This window comes from Malassezia pachydermatis (genome assembly GCF_001278385.1).
Source record: "Malassezia pachydermatis strain CBS 1879 chromosome Unknown scaffold1, whole genome shotgun sequence".
In the NCBI taxonomy this organism is placed as follows: Eukaryota; Fungi; Basidiomycota; class Malasseziomycetes; order Malasseziales; family Malasseziaceae; genus Malassezia; species Malassezia pachydermatis.
This window is the reverse complement of record NW_017253138.1, coordinates 1000702-1018075: the sequence shown is the minus strand read 5'-3', so window position 1 is coordinate 1018075 and position 17374 is coordinate 1000702. Positions and strand designations below refer to the sequence as shown.

Here is a 17374-nt window from a genome sequence, read left to right as displayed (position 1 = left end):
CAGACGCATACTACGGCCGCTGCGCACTATGGTACGTACAAAGAGCATGCGTTTACACGTAGTCCCGCATTGAGTTGCTTAGTGCAGGTGGGTATCGTATGGATGGCCGCAAGGCGTTGGAGCTTCGTTCGATGGAGCTCCAAATCTCGCCGCATACAGCGGTGGGCACATCGTTGATGCCAGCCACAGCCTCGGCCGTGTCACGACCAGATGGATCGGCGCAAGTGACGCAAGGATTAACGAGTGTATGTGCTTATGTATATGGACCAAGGGAGCCTGGTCGTATTGCGCGGGCACCGACAGTGCGGCAAGATCGTGCCGCGCTCAATGTGGATATTTCCGTGGCGCCATGGGGCGGCACAGAGCGGCGGCATCGTGCACGCGGAGATCGGTATGTGTCTATACTACTCACCATAGACGCCTAGTTGAATGGGGCAATGCGGTGCGATCCACATTTGAGCCAGTGGTGCATACGCATTTGTACCCGCGAGCGCAAATTGACATTGTGGTGCATGTGTTGCAGCAAGACGGAGGTGTACTACCAGCGATGATTAACGCGTGTACATTAGCTTTGATGGATGCGGGCATCCCTATGGCGGACTATGTAACAGCATTGACGTGCGGACTTTATGGGTCTACGCCCCTTTTAGATCTGAACCTGACAGAGCAGTCTGACTTGCCATTCATTACGATGGCCGTGTTGCCCCGTTCGGGCAAAGTACCACTTCTTCAAATGGATACACGGATCCATATGGATCGATTCTCAGCCATGGTGCAAGTGTCTGTGGAGGCCGCTTCCGTGGTGCGCGACGAACTTGACGTCGCGATGCGTGGACGCACCTCCCATTTGGTTACAGCGCTGCATGGGCGTCAGGGCCTGGAAGGCGGCGTGGATGACGTGGTGATCGAGGATTAGATAAGCGTGTAGGAACATCAACCGCTTGGTTGGCCCATGCGCACCGCGCAGGACCGACTGTCACATCGAACCTTCCAGAGTTCGAATTTTTCCGAGAGCCTGATTCGCCAACTAGAAGCCCCGCCCCCGGTCCGCCCGGGGCCGCCCCGTCCGCCCCGGGCGGGCCCTGGACATAAAAAGGCATCGGCACGGGCCCACCGCACCTACCACTTTATCTATATACAACATGGTGAACATTGGTATCAACGGTTTTGGTCGTATTGGCCGCATTGTGTTCCGCAACTCGCTGGAGCACGAGAACATCACTGTGGTGGCTGTGAACGACCCGTTCATCAACCTTGACTACATGGTGTACATGCTCAAGTACGACTCGACCCACGGCCGCTTCGCTGGTGAGGTCTCGGCCAAGGGCGACAAGCTGGTCGTGAACGGCAAGGAGATCTCGGTGTTCGCCGAGAAGGACCCGAAGGACATTCCTTGGGGCAAGGCCGGCGCTGAGTACGTGCTCGAGTCGACTGGTGTGTTCACCACCACCGAGAAGGCTTCGGCTCACCTGGAGGGTGGTGCCAAGAAGGTCGTGATCTCGGCCCCCTCGGCGGATGCCCCGATGTACGTGTGCGGTGTGAACCTCGACTCGTACGACCCGTCGCACAAGGTTGTGTCGAACGCCAGCTGCACCACCAACTGTCTGGCTCCCCTTGCCAAGGTGCTGCACGACAAGTTTGGCATTGTGGAGGGTCTCATGTCGACGGTGCACGCCACCACCGCCACCCAGAAGACTGTCGACGGGCCGTCGCACAAGGACTGGCGTGGTGGTCGCTCGGCGAGCGCCAACATTATCCCCTCGAGCACCGGTGCTGCCAAGGCTGTGGGTAAGGTCATCCCGAGCCTGAGCGGCAAGCTCACTGGTATGTCGTTCCGGATCCCGACCACCGATGTGTCGGTTGTCGACCTGACGGCTCGCCTCGAGAAGGGTGCTTCGTACGATGAGATCAAGGCTGAGGTCAAGCGTGCCTCGGAGCAGGAGCTCAAGGGCATCCTCGGCTACACCGAGGACGCTGTGGTCTCGCAGGACTTTGTCGGTGACGCGCGCAGCTCGATCTTCGACGCTTCGGCCGGTATCCAGCTGAGCCCGAACTTTGTCAAGGTCGTGTCGTGGTACGACAACGAGTGGGGCTACTCGCGCCGCTGCCTTGACCTGATCGCGTTCATGGCCTCGAAGGACGGTTCGGCGTAGGTACAGCACTAGCACTGCTATCTTTAGCATGTGAGCGTGCCCATAAGAAGAAGGAGAGATGCTAACATGCTGCAGTGGCTCGGCTCGTCTGTAATTTCTTTTTATAAACGTATGAATGAATATTTTGCGGATGTATGTCACAGTTTGTGTGGTTTTGTCGGTGGAAAAGAAATCGTGACCTGTAGCCCTATGGGATATCTATAGTACAAAGATGTGCTCGCAGGCAGACAAGCTGGCTGGCTGGCGAAAAGTGGTTGTGTCGTGTAGTGGTACAAAAAGCCAGTCAGCCATGGTGTTCGTTACATAGGTAGTTGGCCGATCGTCACTCGATGACCAACGGAAGGATATGCTCATGACGTCGTGCATACTCCATCGCTGTCGCCATATCGTCGTCATCGAGGAGCATAACACGATCACCGTCATTGTCAATATGATACATGCGCGTATGCGCGTGAGGCGGTAAGCCTACACTTTCATGGACGCTCGTATTGAGCGTCGCAAAGGGGATAGATGTCGGTACGGCCAACTCTGTTCGCATTGTCCCGTACTTGATACGCACAAGCAGCATGGATCCACGCGCAGGCGAATGTGTCTCAGATCGATGTCGGCTGTGGATACTCGCAGCGCTGATGGAGAAACTCGAAGCGTTGCTGTGCCGCGCTTCCATACCCGGCGCATCACTAGGCGTTTGTGCGCCGCTAGGGAGCTGCGATGCAAACGGCGAGTCCATGTATGACTGCATGGAGGCGGTTCTCATGTTGGGTGTCGGCACCACGGGCGCTGTGCTGCTGCCATGCGACGACGTGGAAGGGACCACGGGGAAGTACGAGTTCCAATCAGTACCGCCCGGCGACTGGGGCATCGTGCCTGCATCCGTCATAGGCGCTTGATGTGGCGTCATACCAAACATAGGCGTCTGGAACATCGAGTTGGCCGTCCCGGGGCCTGGCGTGGTGGCAGAGCGCATCGCCATACTATCCGACGCTGTGCGCTGCATCAGCGCACTGTCTAAGCGCAAAGGCGAAGGACCACCGCGCGCAGCAGCAAACCCACGCAACGTCGGCGGTGGGACTTGTGGGCTGCTAGCATTCAATTTCATCGCACTCATTTCCTTCTCAAGGAACTCGGTATTGGAGCGGAATGAGTGGTGTGGCATACTCAGCGAAGCAGCACGGGCTGGTGGCGAAAAGGCAGCCATAGGAGGTGTGGACGCTTGTGTGAGAGACATTTGACGACGGGCTAAACGCGACGCAGCCAGAAGCACAGGCGTAGGCGTGGTCCCTGACGGGAGGCCCGCTGTCGTGGACCCTGGCGTTCCTGGCGTCGCGCTCAGCGCACTCTTAGAAACCGGGGTATCTGCCCCATCGAGTGGCGACGGCGTACCATCAGATTGCACCGCATCCTCCGTTATCAAGCGCGAGAGCTGTGCGGGAACAGGACCGACGGCCGCGGAGCTGTTTGATCGCGAGCGAATCATCATTTCCGAATGATCGTCGCCACTGCTACTGCGGCTGGTCGGCGCCCGCATCGCCCACATTTCGTTCGGCATCGACACCACTGGTGTAGAGACTTGCATAAACGCACCACGTCCTTGTTGCAACGGGTTGACGGCGCTCGGATACGGCGTGGTCGGCGTGGATGCCTGTGAAGGCAACGCGGATGTAGAGGTCGACGCCGACTCGCGGCGCAGCCGCACCTCGTCCAAGAGCTTTTGGATGGACGCCTGCCAAAGCCGCAATTGCTCTTCGTTCCGGCACTTGAGGCAGAACGACTCGACTTCAGCTTCCCCTCGCCACCAGGCTTGCAGTGCATAGAGTGTGTGAGGTGGCTCCGTGGGCTCCGTCTTGGTAAGGACATGAATGCCCACAATGTTGTTCATAAAAATTCGGCCTTTGAGTTGCAGCGGCGCAGTTGAAGCGCGCTTGGACACGCTTCCTTCGCTCACACTGGCAGAGCGTTGCCGTAACCGCGACCCACTCTTGGATCGACTGCGACTGGGCGTCGTAGCCATAGGCTGCGACAACGACAAGTCTTTACAGCATAGCAAAATCCGCTCAAACAAGTAGACACGGAACTCACGCTCCGACTCCCCCTTGCTGACCACAAAGGTATCACTCAATAATAACGCGCCAAAGGTCTTGAGGGAGTGCCCCTTCCAATCTTCTACACGTCGCTCCAGCTCATGGACCAACTGTTTGTTTTCCTGGGCCCGCTGCGTCTCATTCACCTTGTCAGTAATACGCCGGATCGTCGTCAATGCAGTGCTCAGCTCGCCACGCTCTGGCGCCTGCTCTGGCGTACTCTTGAGCAGCTGCTCCAAAAACAGGGGGTATTTGCAGATTCGCTGGACAGGCTTGATGAGGTAGTTGGGCAGTTCATACGTCGGCTCCAAGTAGTGCTGCTGGGCGCTCGAGCGCTGACCCACTTGGGAGAGCGTTGGAAGCAACTCTGTGATCGATTCGAGGGCCTTGGGATAGTTGGCACAATACGATTCGTACACAGAGAATTCTTCTTCTATCGCATGGAAGATATGACCAAGGCGTTGGTGCTCCACGGGCTGCTCAGCACTCTCCTCGAGGTAAATGAGGAAGCGGCGTTGCACGTCGACCAACTGATCCAAGTTGCCGAACATGCGGTAGATGGTATCTGAGGGAAGTGTGTCTGTACTCCCCAACATCGATACATAGTTTTGCAACACTTCCATATCGTGTACGTATTTACGCTCAGACTCTAGGAGTTCTTTGCTGATCCACTCGCGTTTGTCTCGGGTCGATGAAACCTGGCGTTCCAGCGAGGGGCGTTCCGGAGCCGGCGGCATGAGCAATCCAACTTGATTCATGACATCCAGCAGTCGGTCCACAGTACGAACCACGCGAACAAATCCGTTCGTATCGTTGAGATAGAGTTGTGACACAGTAAACGTTTGATCAGGCTCCCATCCAAACCGCTCTTTGAGCGCTATTACGAAGCGCATAACGAGAGCTTTGCACGAATTCAGCTCGCTTAGTTTGGATTCCACTGTCAATGGAATCGGTGCTTGGTTGGTATGTACAGCATATAGGTTAAACAGTACACACAACGGTGAACCAAGACGGAAACACTGCCACAAATGCGAGACAGGGTCAGAAAACGGTGCAGAGGCCGAGGAAGATGTAAACGAGCTGACAGAGTCGGGTGTGGATGGGGTGCTGAGCGTTGGCGTGGGTGGATAGGCCCGCTCAAGAAACTCGGCGCTGAACCCAGGTACACTAGTTAAGCGCTTTCGCAACTGAACGCAGCTCTGGTATAAACTCGAAGGTGACTGAGCTTGTCGAGAAAGTATCGACGCCGCAGGCGTAGGCGGACCGGATGCATCGTACGACAGTCTTGGACTGTCGGTCCCTATATCGGTCATCCCGCCGTCAGCTACGATTGCGGGCATCGGAAGGTACAAAGAGCAACTTTTCACACTTGCGTCGACAAAGATGAGGGCGACACTGACAGTGGAAGGACGTCTTCGCACACTCGACGTCGATTGGCTACAGGAAAGCGGGGCTTTGGCTCGTCGGTCGGCACGTCGTGTGATGCTGACCAACACAGCAGCAGCTCCACGTGGATAGCACGTGCCAGGGCCCAGGGACGTGGACCAACCTGCCACCGTGGAAGGTGCGCGGGCCATGCACGGTGTTCGTTTTCTCGACTGACCACCACATAGTATGCGTGGCATTCGTGGATGGACTCTAGCTGCCACTCTCGCAGCGCTCAGCGTGTATGCATCGGAGACAGAAAAGTCGGATGTGGTGTCGTTGACCAAGTCGTCGTTCCATGACTTTGTCAACCATGCGGATCTTTCGTTGGTCGAGTTCTTTGCCCCATGGTGTGGCCACTGCCAAGCGCTTGCGCCCCATTATGAGGAGGCCGCGACGGATCTGCTGAAGCAGGACATTAAGCTGGCCAAGGTTGACTGCACAGTGGAGGAGTCGCTTTGCTCGGATAACGAGGTGACTGGATTCCCTACCCTCAAAGTCTTCCGTCAAGGCAAGGCTTCGCCGTACACCGGTCCGCGTAAGACGGAAGGTATTGTGAGCTACATGCTCAAGCAGCAGATGCCTGCTGTCTCGGATGTCACGGCAGACTCGCTGGAGGACTTTAAGGCGAAGGACAAGTTGGTCATTGTGGGCTACATTGACGCCAGCGATGCCAAGTCCCAGGAGGAGCTCAAGGCGTTTGCGGAGGACAACCGCGACACGTTTATGGTCGGTATGTCGAGCTCGAAGGAGCTTGCAGCTGAGCAGGGTGTCAAGGTGCCTTCGATCGTGGTGTACCGCACCTTTGACGAGCCGAAGGCCGTGCAGACACCCAAGGGCAAGACGCTGACCAAGGAGGAGATCCAGTCGTTTATCAACGTCGAGTCGTTGCCGCTCATTGATGAAGTGAATGCGGAAAACTTTATGAAGTACGCGATGACTGGTACGCCGCTGGCATACTACTTTGTCGACCCTGAGTCGCCGAAGCGTGAGGAGGAAGTGAAGAAGCTGGCCGAGGTCGCACGTGAGTTCCGTGGCAAGGTGAACCTGGTCTGGATTGACTCTGTGAAGTTTGTGCAGCATGCCAAGGCGCTCAACCTGCCGGGTGACTCGTGGCCTGCGTTTGCCATCCAGAACATGGAGACGGGTGCCAAGTACCCGCTGACGAACCTCGGCAAGGACGTGGCTGGCTCTGTGCGCACGTTCCTGACCAAGTTTGTGGCTGGTAAGGTGCAGCCGAGCATCAAGAGTGCGCCTGTGCCGTCGCAGTCTTCGTCGCTGATTGAGGTGGTCTCGGACGAGTTTGACAAGTGGGTGCTTGATGACAGCCGCGATGTGCTGTTGGAGCTGTTTGCGCCGTGGTGTGGTCACTGCAAGCGTCTGGCGCCGACGTACGAGAAGCTTGCGGAGCTGTACAACAGTGATGCGGACGCCTCCAAGCTGGTGCGCATCGCGAAGATGGACGGTACCGAGAACGATATTCCGCCGCATGCCGACATTACGCTGACCGGCTTCCCGACGTTGGTGCTCAAGCCTGCCGGCAAGGGTGTGAAGGAGTTTATCGTGTACGAAGGTGATCGTACGCTCGAGTCGCTGATTGACTTTATCGCGTCGAAGGGCAAGCACAAGGCAAGTGTTACTGTGGCGCCGCCCAGCAATGATGAGACGTCGTCGCCGCATGACGAATTGTAAGAGATTCTTATCGTATCTACATAGACGACACAGTACGATAGCGTATGATGTTTTACAATTTGCTTCGTCGGAAGGCACTTTGTCGTCCTGACGCATGCTCGTCGAGCATGTGTCGTGCGACGTACGGATTGACGAGGAGGCGCTGCGGGTCGTACGCACGTACGACGTCGAGCCATTGGTGCATGTGCGGGTACCTGTGAAGCAGCTCGGCGCGATAATGGCTGTGTGTCTTTGCCCAATGCGGCCGTCCATCAAACTGCCGCATCAGTGCCTCGAAACGCGCAAAGAGCTGGCGGTATCGCACAGGGCACCCAAACGGACGGTACTGGACAAGGCCAATGTAGCATGTACGGCGGCCGTAGCAGTTGCTAAGCCAAATACCATCTGCATCCACAAACCGCACTTCAATCGGGAAATGCGTACGCACGCCCTGGTCCTGTGCATGCTCGAGATCGAGCCATGTACGTAGCGCTACAAGCGCCGCGCCCGTGTACTCGTACGGGATGGCGTACTCGGACGTGTACTGCGGAAAGAGGCAGTCAAAGTTGAAGATGGCCGGCGCTTCATCAACGTGCACATGCACGGCGGACTGCGTGGACAGGGGGACCAACCCTCCAGGCGCCGCGGACGGATCACGTGGCGTACGCGGCGCGCGGGGGTGCGTCAGCGTGTAGGCCCACCGCGCGACGGGGCCAGGCCAGGCAGCACGGAAGCGCGAGGCGTACAACAAAAGCTGGATCGCATGGTTTGTCAGGGAGGTGTATGCAGCCGTCATCCAGCGTGTCGGCTCGGCCGGCGCATCGGTGCGCGATGCGCGATCGATCGTGACCATCTGGGCATGCGGCGACCATAAAAATCGCACGTGCTCCGCGCTGTGAACCAGCTGCTCCACGCGCGCTTGGACGTCCTCGGCGCCCCACAACGGACGCACAGGCACGTCTCCTTGTGCCACAAAGGGGTACACCTGCTGCGGCCCGACGGACAGTGGTGGCGTGGCGTATGTAGCACAGCGTGGCAAAGGCACACCGGCCGCCAACAAGACGCCAAGCATGCCTGGATTCGCACGGAAGCTTTCAGGCGACTGCATCGCTAGCATGTCGGGCGAAAGCGAGGTAGACAGATCAGCGGGTGGGCCAAGAAGTGCATCGATAGGCGCTTCTTCTGTCACCTGTTTGAGCCGAAAGGCCTTTTCCACGGACAGCGTCACACTAACAATCACACCTGTCGCTCCGAGACCACAAAGAGTGGCATTGAACAGCTCTGGACGCTCTGTGCGGCTGCACGAGACCACTTGTGCGCCCGTGTCCAATGGACAGACAAGCCATAGGGACTCAACACAGGCGGACATGACGGGAAAATGGATCCCAGAGCCGTGTGAGGCTGTGGAAATCAATCCGGCGATGGTCTGTTCGCTAATGGAGCCCAGGTTGTGGAAGCCCAAGGGTGGATCATGCTTCGCCATGGCGGACGTCATGGTATGTAGATACGTGCCGCCCAATGCACACACCTGCATGGGTCCGGCATCCATACTCACCACTCCTTGCAATTCATCCATACGAATCGTCCACCCTAACGAGAACGGCAAGTCAGACGGTGAATGCAGCCGGCCAACAGCTCGCACTGGCATGGAGCGCCGACGAGCCAGCTCCACAATCGCCACTACTTGCTCAATCGTATGCGGAGCAAAGACTCGCTGCTCCCGCTTCGAAAAGGCGCCATCGTGCTGGGAGACATCTGAGTGGAATGCGCCAGCCCAATTGCGCATATGCGCCGCAGACGCCGAAGGAATGAACGTGATCGGCTCCACAATTGCTTCCAAGGCCGACTCAGACATGGCCGCCGCAAATTCGCTGGGCGGCACACGCATCTTGGCGGCCATACTAGGCCCCCGCGTGCTGCTCTGCGTCTGATCCAAGTCGCGCTTCCGAGGTGGCATGACGACAAGACGCGGATCCCTCCACATGGGCCAAGGGTTGGTCACTCACGAATCCATACTGGAGCCTAGTAGGCCATCATGGTAAAAAGACTACAGGAAAAGGCCTAGGCGTGTGTAAACAGCTCAGGCGATTGGGTCTGTACATACTCCGCGACCTGCGCCACGCGGTCGCTCCAGTCTGACAAACGCTGCAACAGCGCTTGCGTCTGCTGCGTATCTAACACACGCGGCTGGACCCATGTGATACGAACCAGCTGTGCCACTTCGTCAATGGAGCCACGAATGAGCTGTAAGCATAATGCTTTCATCACAAGATGCTCCACTTCATCCACAGGAATTCGCGTCTCGGTAGCGATGGTTGTGAAGGAGAGTGTACGGTCGTATGTCGAGCGGCGGAACACACTCTCAATGAGCGCCATGAGGCAGATCTTTTGGCGCAGGAACGGCATACTTGCCTCAAGCATCAGTTCCTGCGATAGGCGCGGAATGAGCGACTCAAAGCGGCCAATATCGCCCGCATTGAACGCAAAGAGCAAGTCAGAGATCCATGCATGCTCCGTGCCTTGTAGCGACGTGAGAATGGGGTGCAGAAGCAATTCGCCAAAGTTGTAAATGGAATCGCCCAGCAGCGCCGAGATGCCGAGGTCATGCGCACATTGTACTTGCTCCTCTTTGCTCATCTCAGCATCGACATTGATGCACGCCAGGAAGAGCAGATAATTGCGGTAGTAGTCCGCGTATTCCGCCTTGGCTTTGTGATAGTTGCCGCAGACACGGTAGAATGAGGCATGCACCATAGGCTCCACAGACTTAAACGTATCCAGCATCTTGGCACACTTGTCCATCGCTGCCTTGGTAGCAGCCAAATCGTCCAGCAGCAGCTGGAAATGCGCTGCTTCCATCGTGAGTAGCACATACGCGTCCTGCTTGTCTTCCGCTTCCTGGTTTTCCTCTACGAGCTTTTGCAAAAACGCCAGCGCATCAGCAGCTTCTTCGTACTGCCTCGAGACAATCACACCAAAACTCGCCAGTTTCAAGTGGTTGATATGCTTGGCAAACGTACGAATAAATTGCTCGTACAGATCAATATGCAAACGTCGCTGCTGCGAGGCTGGGTGCCGCAGAAATTCATCCATTTGCAGTGTGAGTTGGTACCATAGCTTTTTTTCATGAAGATCACGGAACTTTTCATAGTATGGACGCAGCTCCGTCGGCGTCGACGAGTCCGAGAGCACCTTCGCGAGGTAGGTCTCCTCCATCGTAGTAGCCACCGTCCATCGTCGTGGCGGCGCTGGCGCGTCGCTTCGACATCGATTAGGTAAGCTTGTGGAGGAGAATCGAGCGCACGTCAATAGAGGGCCCGACCACGGCCGGGGCCGTGTTACGCCGCGTGACAGAGACGCGTCCCAAACACCATGACAGAGTGGTACGACCGTCTACTCAACTTCATGCCGACGCATGTCAAGGGCGCTCCGCAAGGATGGATTGATGTATCACAGCCATCCCTTTGGTTCGCCGTCGCATCTATGTAAGTTTTCATCGTGCGACTTACCTTAGCCTGTTCAACCCCACATTTTGGAATGTGGTAGCTCAGAATGGTATGTTGCATTGGTCGCTGACAAGTAGAGTACCGCCGGAAGACCATGACGCGCATGCTGGGTGGTAATAGGTACTTGGGTTGCTACATCCTCGCGACTACCATCTTCTCCCTGGGTCTCTTCCGCGATCATTTGTACCAGGAGGCTCTCAAGGCGCAGCCTGTGCATACAGCATTGCTTCATCCGTTTGTTCGCGTCGTTGCTGGTGTCCTGTTTGTAGCAGGGAGTGTCTTTGTGCTCACATCGATGTGGGCACTGGGTATTACAGGTACCTACCTCGGCGACTACTTTGGTATCCTTATGGACGCCATGGTGACGGGCTTTCCTTTTAATGTGCTCAACAACCCGATGTACGTCGGCAGCACGCTGAACTTTATTGCTGTGGCTTTGTGGATGGCCCGGCCTGCTGGTCTGTTCTTGAGTGTGCTCGTCTGGATTGTGTACAAGATCGCATTGCAGTATGAAGAGTATGTATGAGTGTAACTCACGTCGCCAGACCCTTTACGGCCAACATTTACAAGGAGGCAGCCGCCAAGAAGGGAGCGCAAAAGGACCAACCAGCGCCATCCGTGTCGATGGCCACGTTGAAGCCCAGTGTAACTACGAAGACCGTGCCGCCTTCGATGGACAGTGTGGACGTCACGCCCTCATCGCAGCCTCAACCTACGCATGCGCCCGCCAAGGCGAAAAAGAGCTCTGCTTCGACGGCCAGTACTACGACGGCGCGTCGTGCGTACAACACACGCTCACAAGCGCGCAAGCAGATCTAACGTTATGGTTCATAGTGGCCCCCTGTTCTCTATAGTTTTGCCCGATGATCGGGCTGCCATGCTGTTCCCCCACGTTGACCATCAGTGACGTATGGCTTGGCTGACACGCCGGCGTGTTCGCCGCTATGGGCAGAAAGGCCGATTGGTAGTCTTTCTCTTGGTGGTAGGTACGTTCCTACAATGGTGCTTTTCGGGCGTGTATTGGTCGGCATCCAGGGCCTCTACGATGCCGCGTCATGCCCTCGTAGTCACAGCTCATCCCGATGATGAATGCATGTTTTTCGGGCCCGTGATCCAGACACTAGTGCGCGCAAATGTGACGGTATCTGCACTATGTCTCTCAGAAGGCAATGCGGAAGGACTAGGATCGCTACGTCGTCATGAATTGTTCGCCAGTTACCATGCGTTAGGTGTACCGAACGATCACGTCACATGCTTAGATGACCCACAATTGCCTGATAGTATGGAGCTCACATGGGATCCTGAGCATATCCGACAGCTTCTCCTGTCGTACTTATCGTATCGTGATATTGATACCATCATCACCTTTGATCATCAAGGTGTATCCCTGCATCCCAATCACAAAGCTGTCTACCATGGCGTGCAAGCCATGCAAGCACGCTGGCCGGCGGAGCATGGCTCACGGCCGAAAGTATGGGCGTTGGTAACGCTGTCATGGCGGTCAAAGTTTTTGGGCTATCTAGCCAGCATGGGGCAGCTTGCTTCAACATACGACGTGCTGATCCTTACGCCGTGGGCAACGTATTGGCAAAGCCTTATGGCGATGCGACAGCACGCATCCCAGCTTGTCTGGTTCAGGTATTTGTACGTGCTGTGCTCTTCATACATGCACGCCAACGCCTTCCGCACCATGACATAAAGAAAAATTATATACATACATTATGTCGGATACTATACATCAAATCATCAGTCAACCACCATAAACAAAAGAAGGTAGTCCACGTATCACGTTGGCAATGAGTGCTGAGACGTAGACACAGGCTGGGCTTCTAGCGGGTAAATCGAGCCCGGCATTTGGGGTATCATGGGCGACATCGGTGGATCAGGACTCGTTGGTTCCAGCGAAGGTGGACTGCAAAAGGGTGTATTACCACGTTCGGCTGTGGACAGGGATTCACTGGAGATGCCACTTAAAGACCATATAGATGGAACTTGGTGATAACCCACAGAATCAGACATGTCCATGTGAGACGCCATGCCAGGAGAATGGCGATAACGACGGCTTGCAATAGAGCCTGGCTTGATGGTAGGCAAAAGAGCGACAGGGTGCAACGGTGTAGGTGTTGCTGCCTGAACGGGCGGTGGCGACTTGTCCAAAACAGGTGGGACATTGGGTGTGTACGCCAGACTGGGATCCAGTACTTCACATGCCACTCCCGTATTCAAGGCCGGCTTCGTTGACGTGTTGTGCGGTGCATGCGGGGGATGGATGCTTAGCATCGAAAACTTGGACTCGACGTCGACATGGGGTGATGGCGCCGCAGATACATATGTCGGCGTCGGTGGCGACTTGGTATCCCACCGACGAATAGGCGACGAATGAAGAACTTTGCGCTGCCAAATGTCCATGTTGGATGCTTGCAAACGCGGTGCCGCGCGAATCCACTTGCGAATATCACTTACAGAGCATCGGTTTTCGGGACGAAGAGTAAAAATGCGTTTTAAAATAGCATGGACGTCATCTGACACAGGGAGAATCTTCTGGATAAAATCAGGATCTCGGAGGAACTCGTGAAACGTGTCGTCGTTCGGCGTCGCTTGCTTCCATGGGTTACGACCACAAATAAAATTGATAAGAATTACACCAAGCGACCATACATCGTTGGTTGCGGGGCTGTAGTGTGTGAGGCGGGTCGTGATGCCGCCTTGGCACTCGGGGCCCATGTAAAAGGAGCTGCCACATCCGAAATCGCTGCTCATCCGATCACCCGTCGCAAGACCAAAATCGGCGAGATATACCCTGCGTCCACCGTCAGCACACATGATGTTTTCGGGTTTCAGATCGCGATGGTAGATTCCCAGGCTGTGGCAATATTCCACCGCCGCCAAGATTTGGTCGTAGACGTCCTTGATCAGCATATCCATGTCGTAACGAGCTTTGGTATACGCCTTATCTTCAGGTACGGGGCGGCCATCGGCAGCGGAGGGATCCTTGACAAAGGGTTCTGGGGCTAATAAGAACCGCTGTTTCTCAGTGATCATGCTGAAAAGATCGCCATCTGGACAGTAGTCTAAAATGACATAGACATACGGATCAGACGGGTTATCGATCACGCGATGAAGCGTAAGCACGTTAGGATGACTGGATGTCATCGTATGAAGCAAGATCTCTCGGCGTTGGAAAGCACGTTGCCGTGCATCCAAGCCTACTTTATTTAGGCACTTGACCGCATAGTGCGTGGGTTTAGCAGGGCCATGCAAGCTGGAAGGGCGCTGCGATAAGTCGCGAGCAAGGTATACTACGCCATAGGCACCGATACCAAGGACGGACTCAAGTAACAAACGGCCGTCCGCCACGACTGTGCCCACTAGGTTTCGGTGGCGTTGTGGGGGGTGGCTTGACATGCAACAGACACCACTCCGTCCAGCGAGTTTCTAATCGCTGAAAACTCAATAAAAGAAGAAGATGGGACAGATGCCAGCAGGGAAGGAAGTAGCACAGTGGAAACTGGGGCACCGTGTAGATGATGGCGTGAATGTTGGGTGGGAGTGGGCGTCACACAACGTACGGCCCCTGCCAAGCTCCGACGAAGCGCAAGGTTCAGCTATATGCAGCTATATGCAACTTTATGCATGATGTCCACTATACCCAAAACATGTGCATAGGCTCATCGGGCAAAATGACGAACTGGTCCGATAAAATTAGGAAAATAGCCTTAGCGACCTAGCCAAGGGGCCGATAGACTCTGCAGGAACATCACAATGAAAAAAAAGACAGGTGCGCGTCCCATGGCTCGGTATTTTGCACCGGCCGAGAAAATTGAAATTACACCGAATTCGGAAACGCCAGGATTGTGGCATGCATGGACGCACTGGAAGGGCCCGCGTGAAATGGGTTTAGATGAGTATGACTAATCAGGCGCTGCCTACGACCCATGCCAGTGCGCCTGGGGGATGGCTCGCTTGGCATTATGCACAGACTGCTTCACAGGTCCAAGGGGCCCCGCACGACCGTGTCATCGCGGGGCCCAATGGCCATGGATCAAGAAGCAGTGCCGGAAGGGATACCATCATCTGATTTACCTGTACCACAGCACATACCCGAACCGCTGGATGACACGTCCTATCCATCGTACGGCGAAGTCCGTGCTTTGCCACAACGTCGTGGTTCACGTCGGGAGGTGCGGACGGATCGACTGCCCCAGCTGCTCTCGCGGACACGGCGCATGCATGCAGTGGAAGAACAGAGCGAGATGAATGGCGTAGAAAAGCGAAAACACAAAATGAGCTTTCCATTTCGTCGTCGGCATGGCGATGCGCGTGCACAGCCTGCGACAGATTCCAGGGACGAGAAGGAGTCACCGACAGAGACATACATGCCCACGCCATCGGATCCTATGGCCGACCAACATGATCCTACTGTGGAGGCAGGCATACGGCGTTCTCGGCAAGGCATGGCAGTGATCCTCAGCGGACCGTTGTTGCAAATCCCTTCTAGTGAAAATGAAGCCGATGGTGTGGCGGAGCAGATTACTGAGTTTTGCTACAATGATCCCAGTGCTGACGATGGTGACATTGTCCACGAGCTAGGCGACTGGATAATGGCGTCGGAAACGCGCAGCAAGGCGGCCGTGCGAGTATTACGACACCTGCTTAAAGTGCCTAGTGTGCCGGTCCAGTCCCGCGCTGTGCGTGCTTGGGGGGTATGGACGATGTTAGGCGGTGGTAACTTCAGTACCTATGCCGTGTCGCCTACCCTTCTAGCCACCCTGGAAGACTTGCTGAACAATTCGCTCACGCATCCGCAGCTGCGGAAAGATATTCTGATGGTCGTCGCGGCCCTCGCCCATCGAGCACAGCATATGGACCGTTTGTACAAGATTGGGCGGCTTTGGGTACGTGTGCATCCTAACGATTTGCCCGAAACTGGCATCCCTCTAGCTGGCCCCTTGTTTTGTGATCAGCCTACGGCCCTTACGGACGACACGATGGAAAACTGTGTGACGGCAGGGGACCGACCACAGGCGCCTGTAGCGCGACATGCACTGCCGTCGGTTCTGCAAGCCCGGCAGACGCCACCGCGTAGTCGGCCAGATGGGGTACATCGACGGTCTCCCCTGCCTCTACCACCAGGGCCTACAGGTGGGCTTTTGGCGGTCCCATCGTCGCCGCCGTCGTCCACAAGCACATTGTCCAAAAGCACATCACGACTTACGAACTTATCGTCGCACACGAGTGTGTCGTCGCTGGATGCAGACGATGAAAAGCATGTACGTGAGGTTCGACGTGACTGCGATGTGGCGCATACCAATGCCACTATGCTCATTCAAGCGTTGACAGTGGATGATTTGCATAGTGAGCGCGTTACATTGTGCCGCAGCAAAGCGTCGGAGTCGCATATGCGTCTGGAATCGCACCTGGCTTGGGCCACCGTCTGGGCCGATCGACCTGACGACGACATACGTGACGAAGCAGAGCGATTGGTCAACGATCTCGTCACATCCCTCGCGCATCTCGGGGAGGCCTTGACACTGTGTGACGAGGCGCGTATGGAAGCGGACGCCCTGCAAGCCGGCAGTACGACGTCGCCTACGCTCCCGACAGATACCCAAGCGGCTCAATGTGCCTCGCCGGAGAACCCGTTCACCGAGCCGACACAACCCAGCGCCAAGGCCCTCGGCAAGCGGCGCGCGGTCGAAGAAGGCCATGCACAGGGCGAGATCAAGCCGCCTTTGCCAGCTGTGCCCTATAACCATGATTTGTAGATACATTACGTTCTATACCAAGTGATACGATTACGACTGCGTGAAAGTCCAAGACCGCTTCTCCTGACCGAGACGAGGAATAAGACGATGCACGCGCTCTCGCACCGTTTCGTCTACAGGCTGCGCATCAGGCGAAGGTGTCGCAGCCGCCGCCTCCTTCTTCTTGGCTTCCGCAGCCGCCGCTTCTTCAGCCTCGCGTTTCTTGATCGCTTCTTCAATCATACGACGCACAGCACTATCTTCACGCGCATCGCGTGATTGCGCATGAGAAATCCGTGCACGATGCTCATCGTCGCTCGCACGCTCACGCGCCTCCGCTTTTTCTGGGTTCCATGGCTCGAGTTTCTGTGGCTTGCCGTCCGGCCCCGGCGGCGGTACGCGAGACTTGGGCCGCTTGAGATAGAACAGACTCGCAGCAGCCGCAGCGACAGTGATCGCTTGGAAACCTACACGCCAGCGAAGTGCACTTTGGAACTTGTCACGGTTGCCTTTGCGCAGCTGGATACTGGCGTACGTCAAAGCAATAGTAGTGAGAACGGAGCCTGGCCTGTTAGAAGAAAAGCGTGTACGTACCGATGGGCGTGAGAGGATCCTCACGCATACGACGCCAAAGCCGCTCCGTGCCCGTCTCTTCAACGATCACGGTCGGCTCGAATCCATCAATGGCAGGAGGAGCGTCGCTCATGGTGTGGGGGGCCCAAGACAACGCGCCGAGACACGCACTCGGCAGGACGGTGGCGTCTGCCTCCACTTGCGCCAAGACGGCCACGTGA

At 56.1% G+C, this 17374-nt stretch overlaps 11 protein-coding genes across 11 annotated transcripts; 6 read left to right on the top strand and 5 right to left on the bottom strand.

Annotated features, from left to right (window-relative positions):
• Positions 1-28: 28 nt before the first annotated feature.
• Malapachy_3462 (hypothetical protein) lies at positions 29-916 on the top strand (the record flags this gene model as incomplete). The annotated part of the gene is made up of 4 exons (XM_018137930.1): positions 29-31; positions 63-245; positions 276-391; positions 418-916. The coding sequence occupies 4 exons, from the start codon at positions 29-31 to the stop codon at positions 914-916; spliced, it is 801 nt and encodes a 266-aa protein (XP_017993501.1).
• Positions 917-1142: 226 nt separating this feature from the next.
• Positions 1143-2153, top strand: Malapachy_3460 (glyceraldehyde-3-phosphate dehydrogenase; the record flags this gene model as incomplete). Its single annotated transcript, XM_018137928.1, has 1 exon — positions 1143-2153. One exon carries the CDS (start codon positions 1143-1145, stop codon positions 2151-2153), a length of 1011 nt encoding a protein of 336 aa, XP_017993503.1.
• A 322-nt stretch (positions 2154-2475) lies between these two features.
• Positions 2476-5574, bottom strand: Malapachy_3469 (cdc24-gtp gdp exchange factor for cdc42p; the record flags this gene model as incomplete). Its single annotated transcript, XM_018137937.1, has 1 exon — positions 2476-5574. One exon carries the CDS (start codon positions 5572-5574, stop codon positions 2476-2478), a length of 3099 nt encoding a protein of 1032 aa, XP_017993496.1.
• Positions 5575-5848: 274 nt separating this feature from the next.
• On the top strand, positions 5849-7351 carry Malapachy_3446 (disulfide isomerase; the record flags this gene model as incomplete). The annotated part of the gene is made up of 1 exon (XM_018137915.1): positions 5849-7351. The coding sequence occupies one exon, from the start codon at positions 5849-5851 to the stop codon at positions 7349-7351; it is 1503 nt and encodes a 500-aa protein (XP_017993614.1).
• A 52-nt stretch (positions 7352-7403) lies between these two features.
• Positions 7404-9287, bottom strand: Malapachy_3443 (l-gulonolactone oxidase; the record flags this gene model as incomplete). The annotated part of the gene is made up of 1 exon (XM_018137912.1): positions 7404-9287. One exon carries the CDS (start codon positions 9285-9287, stop codon positions 7404-7406), a length of 1884 nt encoding a protein of 627 aa, XP_017993611.1.
• Positions 9288-9391: 104 nt separating this feature from the next.
• Malapachy_3439 (proteasome 26s subunit) lies at positions 9392-10546 on the bottom strand (the record flags this gene model as incomplete). The annotated part of the gene is made up of 1 exon (XM_018137908.1): positions 9392-10546. One exon carries the CDS (start codon positions 10544-10546, stop codon positions 9392-9394), a length of 1155 nt encoding a protein of 384 aa, XP_017993677.1.
• Positions 10547-10702: 156 nt separating this feature from the next.
• On the top strand, positions 10703-11655 carry Malapachy_3461 (methylene-fatty-acyl-phospholipid synthase; the record flags this gene model as incomplete). The annotated part of the gene is made up of 4 exons (XM_018137929.1): positions 10703-10815; positions 10845-10885; positions 10914-11352; positions 11382-11655. 4 exons carry the CDS (start codon positions 10703-10705, stop codon positions 11653-11655), a joined length of 867 nt encoding a protein of 288 aa, XP_017993504.1.
• A 226-nt stretch (positions 11656-11881) lies between these two features.
• On the top strand, positions 11882-12535 carry Malapachy_3486 (hypothetical protein; the record flags this gene model as incomplete). The annotated part of the gene is made up of 1 exon (XM_018137954.1): positions 11882-12535. One exon carries the CDS (start codon positions 11882-11884, stop codon positions 12533-12535), a length of 654 nt encoding a protein of 217 aa, XP_017993467.1.
• Positions 12536-12621: 86 nt separating this feature from the next.
• Positions 12622-13989, bottom strand: Malapachy_3440 (serine threonine protein kinase; the record flags this gene model as incomplete). The annotated part of the gene is made up of 1 exon (XM_018137909.1): positions 12622-13989. One exon carries the CDS (start codon positions 13987-13989, stop codon positions 12622-12624), a length of 1368 nt encoding a protein of 455 aa, XP_017993608.1.
• Positions 13990-14867: 878 nt separating this feature from the next.
• On the top strand, positions 14868-16601 carry Malapachy_3483 (hypothetical protein; the record flags this gene model as incomplete). Its single annotated transcript, XM_018137951.1, has 1 exon — positions 14868-16601. The coding sequence occupies one exon, from the start codon at positions 14868-14870 to the stop codon at positions 16599-16601; it is 1734 nt and encodes a 577-aa protein (XP_017993472.1).
• Positions 16602-16631: 30 nt separating this feature from the next.
• Positions 16632-17286, bottom strand: Malapachy_3477 (hig1 domain family member 2a-like protein; the record flags this gene model as incomplete). Its single annotated transcript, XM_018137945.1, has 2 exons — positions 16632-17143; positions 17175-17286. The coding sequence occupies 2 exons, from the start codon at positions 17284-17286 to the stop codon at positions 16632-16634; spliced, it is 624 nt and encodes a 207-aa protein (XP_017993560.1).
• Between the last annotated feature and the right edge of the window lie 88 nt (positions 17287-17374).